Below are 18,205 nucleotides of genomic sequence, written 5' to 3'. Positions count from 1 at the left end.
ACACTACTTAAACTAACTTATGCTAAGAACAACACACACACACACACACCCATGCCAGAGGAAGGACTCAAACCTCTGCCAAGAGGAAATAATGAAGATAGATACCACAGTTTCAGTAAGAAGACAGAAAGTTTCAAGATGAGATTTATCGATGCATTTAAATTTATGGCTTCTTCACTCAATGAACTTTCATCAAATTTGAAGAGAGGTCAAATGGAAAACTGTAGAAAATTTTACCCAGAAGAATTATTCAATTTAGTGTTCGGAAAAGATGTTTAGCAATATCATTACGTGGATTTTTTGAAGAAATTTAAACAGACACAATTACAAGCAAAGAAAGAACTTAACAATAAACTGAATGACTATGATATAAATGATGAAGATTATAAACATGCAAAAATAGTTTTGGAAAAATTTAATATCAAAAATACTAGCACATATCATAATCTGAAACTTAAAATTGATGTATTGTTATTGGCTGATGTGTCTAAAAATTTTAGAAAAAGTTGCATAAATGCTTATGATTTAGATCCATCTTGGTGTTTTACTGCACCTGGTTTATTGTGGGGTGCAATGATAAAAATGACTAAAGAACAACTTGATTTATTACATGATTATGGTATGATTTTAATGGTTGAAAAAGGAATAAGAGGAGGAATATCTCAATGTTGTAAAAGACATGCAAAATTAAATAATAAATATACAAAGATTATGATGTTAAAAAGATTTCGAATTTTTTGGCATATTTATACACAGGCAATTTATTTTGTTACATGATGAGACAATATGTACCATATGATGGATTTGAATGGGATAATACTGGTTCTTTTGCTTGTACAAAAGTAAGTGAAATTTCAGTTAAACCTGCATATGGATACATATTTGAAGTAGACCTAGAATATCCAAAAGTATTATGTGATGTACATAAAGATTTACCACTTGCTCCAGAAAATACAATTGTACCTAAACTAAAGAAAGCAAATTGTTAACTACTCTGGAAAACAAAAATAATTGTATTATTCACTATAGAAATCTTTAACAGTAGCTGTCCTTAGGAATGAAATTAACAAAAATACATAAAGTTTTAAAATTTAATCAATCAGAATGGTTAAAAATATATAGATTTCAATAATGAAATGAGAACTAAAGGTAAAAATTATTTTGAAAAAGTTTTGTACAAGCTAATGACTAATTCATTATTTGGTAAGACAATAGAAAAAAATCAAAAGCAGAGTGAATATAAAATTAATGTCAGATGGAGAAGAATGTGATAAACTTGTAACAAAACTATACATTAAGGGAAGAACTGTATTCAATGAAAATCTTTTTGCTATTAATGCAAATAAAACCAAAATCACATGTAATGACATTTAATCATGTTTAATCTATGTTGTTTGAGTAGACTTGATTTATCAAAGGAACTGATGTATGATTTTTATTATAAAATAGTGAAACGAGAACATGGAGAAAATGTCAAGTTGTGTTATTAAGATAAGGACAGTTATATGTATAATATACAAACTGAAGTTTTCTATGAAGTCATTAAAGCAATGATTGATTGTTTTTGTATGAGTGATTATTCAGCAGATAATATTTACTGTATTCCACAAATAAACAAGAAAATATAGGAAAAATGAAAGACAAATATAATAGAAAAGTAAGGGAACAATTCTGTGGTTTGAGATCAAAAATATGTGCTTATAAATATGGTCATAAAATAGAGAGAATCTCTAAAGGTGTTGAGAAATGTGTTGTTAAAAATAGAACAAGTTTAGAAGACTATAAAGATTGTTTATTCAGCAATAGGGAACAAGGCAGAACAATGAAGGTGATTCAAAGTGAAAAATATAAAACCTATACAGCTGAGGCAAACATAAAAGCATTCAGCCCTCATGATGACAAAAGAGATTTTTTGGAAAGAAAAATAGATACATTACCATATGGTTATTACACATTGTAAAAAAATCAAATTAAAATTTTTCTGTACAAATGGAAATATTTTTAAGAAAGCTCAACAACATTACTAATACTAATTTGTTTAGAAAGATTAGTGAGTAACAAGTAATAGGTTAGTATTATCGGTTGTCAATATTTACCTACCGGATATGGAGAAAAATTATGTTTGGAACTGGATAATGAATTTAAAATTATTTTCCTAATAGATATTTAAAAATCATTAGTAATATTTAATTATTTGAAGAGAATGATGTTACATTGAGACACAAAGGAATGAAGAAACTTAAGAATAATGATAAAGAATGTCATGATTTGGAACTCACTTTTTAAAATTTCTTCTTTTTACAAACATAAAAAGTCAACAATTCATATCAATCTTAGGGCTGCTCAAGTAGAAAGAATGAAAAATATTTAAGCGTAAGAAATAGAACATATGAAAACTGTTTTTCATTATTTTCTTATATTCAAGTTTTTTTAATGAAAATAAGTGAGTCAGCCCTGAAATTTAAAGGACAGTAGCAAACATCAGCAGGTTCTGGGTAAATTTCTTAAAGAAAACGAGTGAGTGAATGAAACTCGCTCACGAGTGTTCTTTTGAAAAACTAAGCCAGAACCTGCTGATTTTTGCCACTAAGTCCAGATGTTTGTGCAAATAAATAGTCCCAGCAAACAATTAAAAATTAATAACTACACACAGCTTTTTTCTCAGTGCCCTGACTGAGGTCTCCCCAGTTCTGGCGGAAAATATGAAAAAACCAAAAACTTCACATTGAGATCCCCAATACGGTGAAAGAAAACAATTGGCATTCCAAACAGTATCCAGCCATTTCTAATTGGATAAATATAGATCCTGAATTGTTTTTAAAGCAATCTTATACCATTCTACCTGCAAAATAATTGCAAGTTCAGGCAACAACGATGGAGGCAGATAGCGATCACGCACCGTTCTCTCCCATATAAATCACAAAAGCTCAATAATGTTGAGATCTGGACTGTGCTGACCAGGGCGATGTGACAGTTTATCCTCGCACTCACAAAACCAGTCCTGAACAATGTGAGCTGTATGAGCAGTGACCCTGACGTGACAGAACTAAGAATGAGCACTGGGGAAAAAACATTGTACCAAGGGATGACACTGATCAGCCAAAGTGGTCACATAATCCTTGACAGTAATGCGATCTCACATAGCAACCACGGGACTCATGGAATACCACGATATGGCTGCCCACAACATCACCGAACCAACTCCATATTTCGGTCTTGGGTCCTAAACTCGCTCAGAAGTTGGATACAGTGTGCAAGTAGACTCATCTGACTAAATGACTCTCTTCCATGGCTTCATAGTCCAGGTTTTATAGCTGCAGCGTCACCTTTTCCTGTTATGGGCATTTCTATGGATAAAGCGTGGTTTTGGAATTGCAGCTCGCCCTGCACTTGCCAGCTAATGGAGGTCCCTTCGTGTTGTTTTGGTTCTGACATGGTTCGCGAGTGCGACATTCAGTTCTGCTGCGACGTTCGCACCTGTCATCCTCTTATTTTCCGTCACAGTCGTCTTCAATGACCGTCTGTCGCGATCACTCTAAACACACTTCCGTTCGCGTTGTGACTTAGCGGATGAAATTCTTTTGTTTTCCCCGTACGCGGTGTAAATCTTCGATACTGTGCCTCTTGAAACACCAAACGCATTGGCTACTCTGGCAACCGAAACACCTATGATACGAGCACTAACTACTGGCCCATGTTAGAATTTACTTAGGTCCTAGATAATGCACTCATAAGTACAGAGAACACTCTTCTGGACGTGACAAACACCTACAACATTTTGAGGGCTTTGATCAGGAATCGTTCGTGGCCAAATACAACAGCGCTACCTGCAGGCTTGACTAGCAGCAGCATCAATGTACAAGCATGCATTTCTCACGGTTTTTCTATATTTTTGTCAAACCCATGTGTGTAGTTCTATGTTTTATTAAGTGATAATATGGGTAATAATTATTCTGACGATTAACAAAGGTGCAGGTCATTTGAAATTGGTGCCTTTACTGTAAAATATGGTTGCACCACCATAGGAACATGTTTTCCATACTGTGTAATTTCGTAAGATTTGTGATTTAATTAATTATTCGTGTAGTTTTTCCCATCTATTGTCCTCCCAGTTTTCAAAAGGACCAACAAAGAGATGTACTCCACTCCGTAACTTCCACTTTTGGTCTTCGTTTCCCCCTGCTTCAATGAGTAAGGACACCATCCACTTATTTTAATAAACCTGATTTTATTTAAAACTTCTATGTTTTGGTATGCCTACCTCAGTAGTTCCTTGGAGTTTATTCCACTCAGTCGGGAGAGCTGCTCTATGAGGTCGAGCTTTATCGTTAGTCAGTACTAAATGTGCACCTTCAGCACAACATTGCCAATTCATCTGTACTATTTCATGAAGAGATGTTCGTGTTGTCAACGTAATCCCTGCCCACACCATTAGTCATTCTTCTCGATATCGATCTCTTTCCACAAGGTCTGGGTCACGAAATCGTATCCCACATTCCCGCCAAATGTGAGTCCGTCAACAATCTCTCTCCAGACCAAACTGGGACTCATCTGTGGAAAGATCATTAACCTACTGTTCGATCATCTAGGTGCCATGTTAACGACTCCAGTCTAGACGTTCCCTTCTGTGAAGACGCATCAGTTACACATAAAGCATTTCTTTGGCAATAAAGACCACTCGGCGGTAGCCGTACTCCCATTGCCTCGGTACAGCACATCCAATGGACGCTGCGATGTCAGATGCCAGTTGCTGTGCAGTACTAAGGCTGCACTATCGCGTCCTTACATCCGAATAACGGTCCCATGTTTCCGATGTCACATGCGGTTGGCCCTGTCCTTTGGGATACAGTTTTGGTGTCTATAAAGTGTCGTTATATCCGAGAGACAATAGAACGATTCACAAGTAGCCATCGGGCCACATTAGTTTGCGACTGGCCTGCTTCGATTCTTCCTATGGCTCTCAGCCGTAGAGATAGGAGTCTTCTCTGTGCCATACTCCACCGGCTGTCCGACGTCATCGTTGGTTGTCCGGGATGCCATCTTCTGTGCAGAATACGATCGTACAGACGTCGTTAATTAGACAAAGGACGTGAAAATAACGATTTATTGCTTCAATTTTGGGCGCCAGTGTATTTTATATATATGTGGTTTGATAGCCACTAACACATTTCAGTGAGGATGCGCTCTCTGAACTCTGGTGTGAATCCAGCGTGATGGTGCGAGCAATGATTATGGCGGACAGGGAGACTACACAAGTAGTGCGCGACAATATGAGAATCTAGATCGATAGGAAAGCGTGCTCGGATGGACGACCGCTTGCGTAAAGTGGGAAAAATCGGCTTCGAATCTCGGTCAGGCACAAATTTTCACTTGTCGCCATTCAATTAATTTCAATGCCCAGTTGTGGCCAGTGACAGAGTTAATTCATTTCATCATGAATCCACTACACTCAGTGAACACTAGCATAGTCAACAACCGAGGCCATAGCAGCTGAACCTGAGTTCGTTGTCGCGTTCTTGCTATCTCGAAGACAGGCGGCGTCAGCCCAGTGAAGTCGAGCGCCGGCCATTACAGGGGACTGGGCGGGGAAGTAATTCTCAGAAATGAGGAAACAGGACTCTGGGAATAAGAAACGTCCAAGGCGAGAGCTAGTGACGCGTGACCGAAATGTAGGAAAGGGGAGGCCGTGCGCCTGGCCTGGCCACTCACCGTGGAACCTGACGGCCCTGTCCAGGCGTATGAGGGAGATGTCGTGCTTGAAGGGTGACTGGTCGTAGTCGGCGTGCATCAGCACCTCGGACGGCCGGAAGTCCTGCACGGGTTCAGCGCACACGCCGTCCTCGCAGTCGGGGTCGGTGCGTGTGTTGTGTTCCCCCAGCCGGATCAGGCCCCTGCAGCACAAAAAATGACTCTGAGCACTATGGGACTCAACTGCTGAGGTCATTAGTCCCCCAGAACTTAGAACTAGTTAAACCTAACTAACCTAAGGACATCACACACATCCATGCCCGAGGCAGGATTCGAACCTGCGACCGTAGCGGTCTCGCGGTTCCAGACTGCAGCGCCTGCAGCACAAGCAACAAAGGAAGGAAGATTAGAGATTAACGTCCAGGACATTAGTGACGGCCTGTAGCAGAAAAACACACCAGCCGGGCGCACAAGCAGACAAGGTAGAGCGCGCAGCGAGATCACCATTAGCAACTATCTGCACCATGACTGCGGATCACACAGGAGACATATCTACACTGATGATCCAAAACATTATGACCACCTGCTTCACTCCCCGTTGATCCATCTGTGGAGCGCTATTCAGCTTCGATTCTGGGTGACATACCGGGTGATCAAAAAGTCAGTATAAATTTGAAAACTAAATAAATCACAGAATAATGTAGATAGAGAGGTACAAATTGACACACATGCTTGGAATGACACGGGGTTTATTAGAACCAAACAAATACAAACGTTCAAACGATGTCCGACAGATGGCGCTTCATCTGATCAGAATTGCAATAATTAGCGTAACAGAGTAAGACAAAGCAAAGATGATGTTCTTTACAGGAAATGCTCAATATGTCCACCATCATTCCTCAACAATAGCTGTAGTCGTGGAATAATGTTGTGAACAGCACTGTAGAGCATGTCCGGAGTTATGGTGAGGCAATGGCGTCGGATGTTGTCTTTCAGCATCCCTAGAGATGTCGGTCCCTGTCGGTCGATCACGATACACTTGCGACTTCAGGTAACCCCAAAGCCAATAATTGCACGGACTGAGGTATGAGGACCTGGGAGGCCAAGCATGACGAAAGTGGCGGCTGAGCACACGATCATCACCAAACGGCGCGCGCAAGAGATCTTTCACGAGTCTAGCAATATGGTTTTTTTTGTTCTAATAAAACCCAATGTCATTCGAAGCATGTGTGTCAATTTTTACCTCTCTATCTACATTATTCCGTGGTTTATTAAGTTTTCAAATTTATGCTGACTTTTTGATCACTCAGTATATTCGACAAGTCCGTGGTAGGTTTCTGGAGTCTTGTGGCACCAGTATGTCTTTGTTATGGTAACACTGTTCCCGTAAATTACGGGCTGATGGTTTTGCGCGCTGAACTTGCGACCGACAGCATCCATTAAGTGTTCATCGGATTCCACTTCTGGCGAAATCGGTGGCTAAGTCATCAACCTGAGTTCACTATCATGCTCCTCAAACCACTGCAGCACGTTTCTGGTCTTGTGAGACGGTCATTTATTCTCATGGAAGATTCAATCGCCTTCGGGGAAGACATCAAACGTGAAGATATGCTGGGGATGGGCAATAAAATTCACATAGTCCACAGCTATAATGGTGCCTTCGATTATACTAATCGGCTCATGGAAGCCTATATATGTGTGTCAATGCGGCCACCGGCTGTTCACCTGGGTGATGGTTCTTCCGGACACGATCGTTGGCATAACACAGTACTTGATTCCTCCATATCACGCGACGCAGTTCCATTGACTCACGGTTCTATCCCGATGATCCAGTGTCCGCTGCAGTCGTAACTGACGATGCTGTCGCGTCAACGAAGAAACACGGAGGGATCCTCTGCTGTGAAGCCCCATGTTAAATAATGAGAGCTGAACAATGTGTTCTGTCTGCCTCTGTAGCTGAGCGGTGATCGCGGTTGACTACCATACAGAGCATCCGGCTTCGATTCTCGTTATTAATAGGAACTTTCTCGTGGTGGGAAGATTGTAACGGTGAGCATTATGTCATAGCAAATGAGGAGCTACTTCATCGCTCAATAACGGTTCCGGGTCACTAAACCCGACAACGGCCAGGAGACCGATGTGCTGACCCCACGTCCTTACACACTGCATCCAGTGGCGTCATTAGCAGAGGATGACGCGGCTGTCGGTCGGCACTGATGAGCCTACCAGTTCTGTCGGTGTTCACGTATTTGTTTTCGAACAGTGTGTTTTTTAACATTTTTGCCTGTGTAAGCATTGCACTCTCTCGTCAGATGTGCCGTAGACCGCCGCCTATCTCGCTTTACAGAGCAGACAAGCTTCCGACCTCCATATTCTGTGATGAGGGCTGGACGTCAGATAACTTGTCGTTTCACCGTCCTACAACCACTTTCCATAGATGATCACAACAACAGCTCGCGAAAGACCGACCAGCTTCCCTTTCCCAAGGCGATCGTACCCACGCTCTGAGCATAACAATTTGCCCTTTGTCAAACTCGAATACGTCTGTGGTTTTCCCCAGTTGAGGTTCTTGTCGTCGGTAGAAGCATTCCCCATCCATCTCCGCTCCATTTGTACCACGTCAGATGACCACAGTATCACTACGTGGCAAACAGATTCGCACTGGTCAGCGGTCATATTGTTTTGGCTTAGCAATGTATATAATGTGTCCGTAGGCCTAAACTGAAGAGCGAAAAGTGCTTGTGGTGGGGGGAATTGGGCTCTCCAGGGAGAACGTTACAAATTCCTTTCAGAATGACGAAAATAATTACAGTTTTAAACATGGTTGTTCCTCAGCGACCTTATATAATTTTCACACCTACCAAGTACACAGCCAACCAGCTCCAAATAACTTTGGTACATTGATCTAGGTTTAGACACATGCTATGGGTGTCTTCACCAGATTTTGAGAAACTGTAAAACTACATTGAAAGAAAGCAGTGGTCAGAATTTAGAGCAGCTATGCTCAAGTCAAAATTACACGTTCCAGCCTTGTCACATATGCCAGATTTGAGTCTGACGTTGTTCCTAGATTGGCGTACGTGACAACGCTGGAAAGTGTTGTGTTTTACTTTTGATTTGTGCATAGCCGCTCTGAATTCTGATCACTGCTTTCTTGAAATGTAATTTTACGGTTTCTCAAAATTTCATTCTGATGAAGACTCTCTTAGCAAGTATCGAAATCTGGGTCAGTGTACCAAATAGCTATTTGCAACCGGTTGGCTGTATAATTCCTATGTTTGAAAAGAAAATCAGCCGTGTGTCAATGTAGTGCAGCGTGCTGTGGTTTACATAGATTCTGTTCGTAAGACTTTTTGCATTTGTTGTAGTAGTTACTAATGTATGTATTCCGTATAATATTAATCCATTTAGTAGGAGGCAGACGGTCCGTACACTGCTTCACTACTGACTGGAAATGCGCGACTCGGACTGTATAGAACTGCCAGAAATCCTATACGCTCGGACAAAATATTACAGTATATGAGAAACTGGAACGGTCCTGTGGAAGCTGCAGATTTCGCTAATACATACATCGAAAACAAAAAGAATGTGGGATAAAGATACGTCTCTGGTGGATTTCCAAATATTTCAGCTGTATTATTTGTAAATATATGTTGGGTTGCAACAATAAGGATAATAGCACGTGAGCAATAGACCTTTAGATGCGACTCTGTGAAGTTATGTATCAGTCAGGTCGAAATGTGACAGCAGCCGACTGGTTACTAGTTTTGGCTTGGTAGAAGAATTAGGAAGGAAAAAATCTACCTTTTGTTGAGACGATGAAGAAACGCAAGCGTGAGATTCCTCTGGAGTTTGCCACCAGTGGAGGAATGGCTGTCCATTGTTCCCTTTTTGGCTTCAAGGAAGACTGCACTCTAGTTTTTTATGCTGCTAAAAAGTGGAAGTTTGTGATCCTGGCATCAAGTCTACATGAGGGTAATTAAATAGATGCTGACACTAGAGCGAACAGAAGCCATTCATTGCAAAATTCTATAATTGCATCGAAAGTGCAGTCGACACTACTTAGAAGTTGACCACTTTGTAGGCCTATAATGTTGCAAGAAATGTGTGCCATTGGCCAATGATTGTAGGTATTTTTCGCAAAGATTAATATGAGTGGAATCAATACACGTGTAACTGATTGTGGCTACAATGAGAATTGTATAGGAAGAAAATAATTCCTGAAAGAGCTCTCTCATGCAATGGTTCCACCTCCTTTGGTTCGATGGAGCTATTATCCTTCTTGTTGCAACCCAACATATGTTTCCAAATCATACAGCTGAAATACTTGGAAATCCACAAGAGACATATCTTAATTCCACATTTGTTTTGTTTGCGAGGTATGTACTTGTATGTACTGGTATGTACTGCCGAAATGTGCAACTTCCACAGGACCCTTCCAGTTTCTCATATACTGTAATATTTTGTCCGAGCGTATAGGATTTCTGGCAGTTCTATACAGTCCGAGTCGCGCATTTCCAGTCAGTAGCGAAGCAGTGCACGGACCGTCTGCCTCCTACTAAATGGATTAATATTACACGGAATACATTCATTAGTAACTACTGTAACTAATGCAAAAAGAATCTATGTAAACCACAGCACGCTGCACCACACTGACAGATGACTGATCTTCTTTTCAAACATAGGAATTATACAGCCAACAGGTTGCAAATAGCTATTTGGTACCTCAGGAATCCACAGAGATCCTCCACTTAGGCTACGCCGTTACAGGCCAACGTGACAAGAAGAAGCAGAAGACGAGAGCAGAAACGGAGAAAAATGAATTGGGATCAAAAGGAAAAGTTGTAATAATACCTGCAATGTAAAGAAAAGATTGACAAATTACTATTGCAAAATGTGTCAGAGCGACGTCTAAAGTGACAATGAGAGAAATCAGTGAAGACATTCCCCATTTATAGTCTTTTTTGTAAATGAAATTTAATAAATGATCACATGAGTAAATGATGCTATCAGGTTGGTGTACTGTGGCCGATCTCGTAGCGAAAACTACCGCACCCGACAGACGGTTGTGCGGTCTGAAATGGGAAGTATGCACTGTACGTTACCTCCGTCCCCCCGTCTACGGGTACAGACAGCCTGAAGAGCGCCGGCTGAGTCTACTCACACCTCGAGCCCGCCCGGCAGGTTGGCGACGCAGTGCGCCGCAGACACGACGTAGTAGCTGCTGATGAGCGCCGCCCCGCACCGGAACACCGCCTTCCTGCGAGTCCCTGTGGGGAAACACCGCTCCAAGTCACACTCCGCTCACCAGCAGACCGCTGACTCCACGGAAAATCTTCGCGCACAAATTATCATAACAGATATTCACTCCTTCCTGTCTCGATGAAATCTGACACTGTCAAACTAGAACACGTGATCTATTCTAAACACATTCTTTTGTTTAGAAATGCGAGTATTTTTTTCGCTTTCAGCAGATATGTTACAATTAAACTGTTTCGACTATAATGAGTCATCTGCAGTACAACGAAACGTACGTAGAAGAAACGAAACATCAAAACTACAGGGTGTTTCAAAAATGACCGGTATATTTGAAACAGCAATAAAAACTAAACGAGCAGCGATAGAAATACAGCGTTTGTTGCAATATGCTTGGGACAACAGTACATTTTCAGGCGGACAAACTTTCGAAATTACAGTAGTTACAATTTTCAACAACAGATGGCGCTGTAAGTGATGTGAAAGATATAGAAGACAACACAGTCTGTGAGTGCGCCATTCTGTACGTCGTCTTTCTGCTGTAAGCATGTGCTGTTCACAACGTGCAAGTGTGCTGTAGACAACATGGTTTATTCCTTAGAACAGAGGATTTTTCTGGTGTTGGAAAACCACCGCCTAGAACACAGTGTTGTTGCAACAAGACGAAGTTTTCAACGGAGGTTTAATGTAACCAAAGGACCGAAAAGCGATACAATAAAGGATCTGTTTGAAAAATTTCAACGGACTGGGAACGTGATGGATGAACGTGCTGGAAAAGTAGGGCGACCGCGTATGGCAACCACAGAGGGCAACGCGCAGCTAGTGCAGCAGGTGATCCAACAGCGGCCTCGGGTTACCGTTCGCCGTGTTGCAGCTGCGGTCCAAATGGCGCCAACGTCCACGTATCGTCTCATGCGCCAGAGTTTACACCTCTATCCATACAAAATTCAAATGCGGCAACCCCTCAGCGCCGCTACCATTGCTGCACGAGAGACATTCGCTAACGATATAGTGCACAGGATTGATGACGGCGATATGCATGTGGGCAGCATTTGGTTTACTGACGAAGCTTATTTTTACCTGGACGGCTTCGTCAATAAACAGAACTGGCGCATATGGGGAACCGAAAAGCCCCATGTTGCAATCCCATCGTCCCTGCATCCTCAAAAAGTACTGGTCTGGGCCGCCATTTCTTCCAAAGGAATCATTGGCCCATTTTTCAGATCCGAAACGATTACTGCATCACGCTATCTGGACATTCTTCGTGAATTTGTGGCGGTACAAACTGCCTTAGACGACACTGCGAACACCTCGTGGTTTATGCAAGATGGTGCCCGGCCACATCGCATGGCCGACGTCTTTAATTTCCTGAATGAATATTTCGATGATCGTGTGCTTTGGGCTATCCGAAACATACAGGAGGCGGCGTGGATTGGCCTCCCTATTCGCCAGACATGAACCCCTGTGACTTCTTTCTGTGGGGACACTTGAAAGACCAGGTGTACCGCCAGAATCCAGAAACAATTGAACAGCTGAAGCAGTATATCTCATCTGCATGTGAAGCCATTCCGCCAGACACGTTGTCAAAGGTTTCGGGTAATTTCATTCAGAGGCTACGCCATACTATTGCTACGCATGGTGGATATGTGGAAAATATCGTACTACAGAGTTTCCCAGACCGCAGCGCCATCTGTTGTTGAAAATTGTAACTACTGTAATTTCGAAAGTTTGTCTGCCTGAAAATGTACTGTTGTCCCAAGCATATTGCAACAAACGGTGTATTTCTATCGCTGCTCGTTTAGTTTTTATTGCCGTTTCAAATATACCGGTCATTTTTGAAACAACCTGTACTATTGAGTATAAACTGCTACACAATTTTAAAAACTGGAACCTAAAGAGAAAATTAAAAAAAGTGCCCATTATCTTGTTGAGAAAGTAACACATCAAGTAGACATCTATCACTCATCGAGGTTGTTTAAAATCGACTGTCGTGCCTGCTGCTATGTCGTAATTTAAAACTGAAACAACTGAGACAATGAGAGCCATAAGGGCCCAAAGCGCAGAAACAAAGTTTTGAGAAAAGCAGTTGTTAGTGAAATTCAAATTTACGAGGTTCACTCAAAAAAAAGCACACTATTTTTGTAAAAATACAGTTTTTATTCTGCATGTGTGAAAGTTTTACAGTAAGTAGATACATCCTTCCCGCTTGTTTTCAAACTTAGCTCAACTTGTTCCCGTGATTGGCGCCATCACAGCGTGTCTTCAAGATGGCTGCTACACTTGACGTTCGTCAGAAGCAACGTGCTGTCGTGCTGTGAAAACGAGATAGTGGGAAACATTCACAAGAGGTTGAAAAAGGTGTATGGAGATGCTGCTGTCGATCGCAGTACAGTTAGTCGGTGGGGAAGCAGGTTACGTGATGAAAGCGGGTACGGCAATATTGAGGATTGTCCTCACAGCGGCAGGCCTCGTACTGCACACAGTCCAGACAATGTACAGAGAGTAAAACGAATTTGTGACTACTGACAGACGCATCACAGTAAACGAATTGTCACGCTACGTTGGGATAGGGGAAGGAAATGTTTGCAGAATACTGAAAGAGTTGGCTTTAAAAAAGGTTTGTGCCAGTTGGGTTCCCAGTATGTTGACAGTGGCTCAGAAAGAAACAAGAAAAGCGGTATGCAGCGAACTTTTGGAACAGTACGAGAATGGTGGAAATGAATTTCTTGCAAGAATTGTGACAGGTGATGAAACATGGCTCCATCATTTTTTATCAGAGACGAAGAGGCAATCAATGGAGTGGAATCATGCAAATTCACCCAAGAAAAAAAAATTCAAAACCACACCTTCTGCTCTTGCTTGTGGACATCATGCCAAGTGGAACCACTATAAACTCTGATGCTTCTGTGACTACAATGAAGAAACTTTAAGCTCGACTGAGTCATGTTCGACCACATCGGCAAAAGCGGGACATTTTGATATTGCACGACAATGCACTGCCACATGTCACTCTAAAAGCCATGGAAGCGATCACAAAACTTGGATGGACAACACTGAAACACCCACCTTACAATCCTGACCTGGCTCTATGTGACTATCATCTCTTTGGGAAACTGAAAGACTCTCGTCATGGAACAAGGATCGAAGATGATGACTCCCTTGTGCACACTGCCAAACAGTGGCTCCAACAGGTTGGTCCAGAATTTTACCGTGCTATACAGGCGCTGGTTCCAAAATGGCGTAAGGAAGTTGAGAGGGATGGAAATTATGAGGAGAAATGAAAATATTGTTCCTAAAATATTTATCTACACACTGTAAAACTTTCAAACATGTAGAATAAAAGATGGATTAAAAAAAAAAAGTGTGCATTTCTTTTGGAGTGACCCTCGTATATACAAACCATCAGTCACATAGTTCTGAATCGTTTTCTAACCAAATCTTAACATCCTATGTTTCCTACAAAAAAAATATACACACTTCATAATACAAAATGTTAATTAATATTTAACATTATTTTTATTATTAATGTTAATTCACAAAATTTCCATGTATACGCTAGTGACAATAGCGTCTTTTGAGAGTTGTAAATTTTTTTAATTAGTTTGAAATTAGAATCACTACATCAACAATAGATACTAAATTCATCACACACGCTAATAATACCTATTCAAACACGACATAGTCTGTGGCCTTGTGGTTTGAGGCGTCACATGACTGATTGCGCGGCCCCTCCCATCGGAAGTTCGAGTCCTTCTTTGAGCATGGGTGCGTGTCTTCTTCTTAGCGTAAGTTAGTTTAAGTTAGATTATGTAGTGCGTAAGTCTAGGGACCGATGACCTCAGCAGTTTGGTCCCACAAGACATTACCACAAATTTCCAGTTTCCATAAACAGCCCTTTTCAATCTATCCCAGGCATGTCCGATAGCGTTCATGTCTGGAGAACATGATCGCCACTGTAGTCGAGCGATGTCGTTATCCTGAAGGAAGTCATTCACAAGATGTGCACAATGGGGTCGCTAATGAAGGCGAATACCTCGCGAATATGCTGCCGATATGGTTACACTATCGGTCGGAGGCTGACCTTCACGTATCGTACAGCTGGTACGGCGCCTTCCATGACCATCAGGGGCGTACATCGGCCCCACGTAATGCCACCCCAAAACAGCAGGGAATCTCCGCCATACAGCACTCGCTGGACAGTATGTCTAAGGCGTTCAGCCTGACCAGGTTGCCTCTATACACGTCTCCGACGATTGTACTATGGTTGAAGGCATATGCATCACCCATCGGTGAAGAGAACGTGATGCCAACCCTAAGCGATCCATTCGGCCCATCTGTACCGCGCTGCATGGTGTCGTGGTTGCAAAGTCGGACGTCGCCATAGACGTCAGGAGAGAAGTTGCGCATCATGCAGCCTACTGCGCACAGTTTGAGTCGTAACACGACGTCCTGTGGTTGCACGAAAAGCATTATTCAACATGGTGACGCTGCTGTCAGGGTTCCTCCGAGCCATAATCCGTAGGTCGCGGTCATCTACTGCAGTAGTAACCCTTGGGCGGCCTGAGCGAGGCACGTCATCGACAGCTCCTGTCTCTCTGTATCTCATCCATGTCCGAACAACATCGCTTTGGTTCACTCCGAGACGCCTGGACACTTCCCTTGTTGAGAGCCCTCCATGGCACGAAGTAACAATGCGGACGCGACGGAACCGCGCTATTGACCGTCTAGGCATGGCTGAACTACAGACTCCACGAGCCGTGTACCTCCTTCCTGGTGGAATGACTGGAACTGATCGGCTGTCGGACCCCCTCCGTCTAATAGGCGCTGCTCATGCGTGGTTGTTTACATCTTTGGGCGGGTTTAGTGACATCTCTGAACAGTCAAAGGGACTGTGTCTGTGATACAATATCCACAGTCAACGTTTTTCTTTAGGTGTTCTGGGAACCGCGATGATGCAAAACTTCTTTTGATGTGGGTGTTACTACTACGTACATTATACACTAAATTATGTTGCCAACCCTAGATAACAAATGAGCAACAAAATAATGTTTTGTAAATTGGGCCCTTATAGAACTGAATATCCGAAAAATTGGCGATACAGTTTTTCGTGATTGCTCATATACACAGTGTAGGGCTAGAGATTTAGACAAAACTGGTTAGCCGAAGATCAACAAATGTCAGGAGCATGCATGCATGCTACAACCTCAAAATTGATGACAATGTTCTTTAGGCCCTAGTTGTTCTCAGCGTATAAATTGTTTTTAAAGACAGCATATGAGCATGTTTGGGTTAAACGAGCGAGAAGTACAATGTAACACATTACATTAAGTCATCGCACTTGTAAGCAAAGCATTTTCACGTGGAAGTTGACTTCAAGTGACAAGCTGACAGATGTGAAAATTACCAAACTATCAGTTTAACAAGTCACGGATGCAAAATAATAACGCGAATTCTTTACAGACGAATGGAAAAACTGGTAGAAGCCGATCTCGGGGAAGATCAGTTGGGATTCCGTAGAAATATTGGAACACGTGACGCAATACTGACCCTACGACTTATCTTAGGAGCTAGATTAAGGAAAGGCAAACCTACGTTTCTAGCATTTGTAGACTTAGAGAAAGCTTTTGACAATGTTGACTGGAATACTCTTTTTCAAATTCTGAAGGTGGCAGGGGTAAAATACAGGGAGCGAAAGTCTATTTACAATTTGTGCAGAAACCAGATGGCAGTTATAAGAGTCGAGGGGCATGAAAGGGAAGCAGTGGTTGGGAAGAGAGTGAGACGGGGTTGTAGCCTATCCCCAATGTTATTCAATTTGTATATTGAGCAAGCAGTGAAGGAAACAAAAGAAAATTCGGAGTAGGTATTAAAATCCATGGAGAAGAAATAAAAACTTTGAGGTTCGCCGATGACATTGTAATTCTGTCAGAGACAGCAAAGGACTCAGAAGAGCAGTTGAACAGAATGGATAGTGTCTTGAAAGGAGGATATAAGATGAACAACAACAAAAGCAAAACGAGGATAATGGAATGTAGTGGAATTAAATCGGGTGATACTAAGGGAATTAGATTAGGAAATGAGACACTTAAAGTAGTAAAGGAGTTTTGCTATTTGGGGAGCAAAATAACTGATGATGGTCGAAGTAGAGAGGATATAAAATGTAGACTGGCAATGGCAAGGAAAGCGTTTCTGAAGAAGAGAAATTTGTTAACATCGACTATAGATTTAAGTGTCAGGAAGTCTTTTCTGAAAGTATTTGTATGGAGCGCAGCCATGTATGGAAGTGAAACATGGATGATAACTAGTTTGGACAAGAAGAGAATAGAAGCTTCCGAAATGTGGTGCTACAGAAGAATGATGAAGATTAGATGGGTAGATCATAGAACTAATGAGAAGTTATTGAATAGGATTGGGGAGAAGTTTGTGGCACAACTTGATTAGAAGAAGGGGTCGGTAGGTAGGACATGTTCTGAGGCATCAAGGGATCACCAATTTAGTATTGGAGAGCAGCGTGGAGGGTAAAAATCGTGGAGGGAGACCAAGAGATGAATACACCAAACAGATTCAGAAGGATGTAGGTTGCAGTAGCTACTGGGAGATGAAGAAGCTTGCACAGGATAGAGTAGCATGGAGAGCTGCGTCAAACCAGTCTCAGGACTGAAGACCACAACAACAACAACATATCGTCTTCTGCCACTTGCGAGGAACTTCCCGTCATTCACTTCCTTCAAGCAGAATGAGTCAATATCGTCGAGATTCATCGTCCATTGTATCGTGGTTATTTTGTGAGGGAGTAGTGCAGAAAATTCTATGCTGATTGCGCACACGTGCGTGATGAAAGTGATCGAGGAAACATTCGGATATTCTTGATGAGCAACGTATTGATGAAACTGTGCGTGTGATTGTCAGTTCTCTATTCTCGTGCTTTCTGAAGGTGTACTCCAGATTTCAAGGCCTAGCGTCTTTCTCCCGGAAATGTTAGATTACTATAAGTTTAGTGCATGGTGGGTCCCAAGACGCCTAACTGACGTTCTCAAAACTGGGTTCGACCTTGAGATTCCTTCAGCGCTACCATGAAGAGGAGGTAAGAATTTCTGAACAGAATCGTGTCTTGCCGGCCGCGGTGGTCTCGCGGTTCTAGGCGCTCAATCTGGAACCGCGCGACTGCTACGGTCGCAGGTTCGAATCCTGCCTCGGGCATGGATGTGTGTGATGTCCTTAGGTTAGTTAGGTTTAAGTAGTTCTAAGTTCTAGGGGACTG

At 42.1% G+C, this 18,205-nt stretch overlaps 1 protein-coding gene across 1 annotated transcript in view; it reads right to left on the bottom strand.

Moving 5' to 3' along the window:
- Positions 1-18,205, bottom strand: part of LOC126474973 (spaetzle-processing enzyme-like) — a 105,535-nt gene that overhangs the window by 31,564 nt on the left and 55,766 nt on the right. Inside the window, exons 3-4 of the mRNA XM_050102533.1 lie at positions 10,853-10,948; positions 5,710-5,891 (exon numbers count right to left, since the gene is read on the bottom strand). Of these exons, the coding sequence (XP_049958490.1) occupies positions 5,710-5,891; positions 10,853-10,948 (278 nt within the window). The remainder of the gene's footprint in view (positions 1-5,709; positions 5,892-10,852; positions 10,949-18,205) is intronic.

Source organism: Schistocerca serialis, chromosome 1 (assembly GCF_023864345.2).
Source record: "Schistocerca serialis cubense isolate TAMUIC-IGC-003099 chromosome 1, iqSchSeri2.2, whole genome shotgun sequence".
NCBI classification, from domain to species: Eukaryota; Metazoa; Arthropoda; class Insecta; order Orthoptera; family Acrididae; genus Schistocerca; species Schistocerca serialis.
This window is presented reverse-complemented; position numbering and strand designations above follow the sequence as displayed.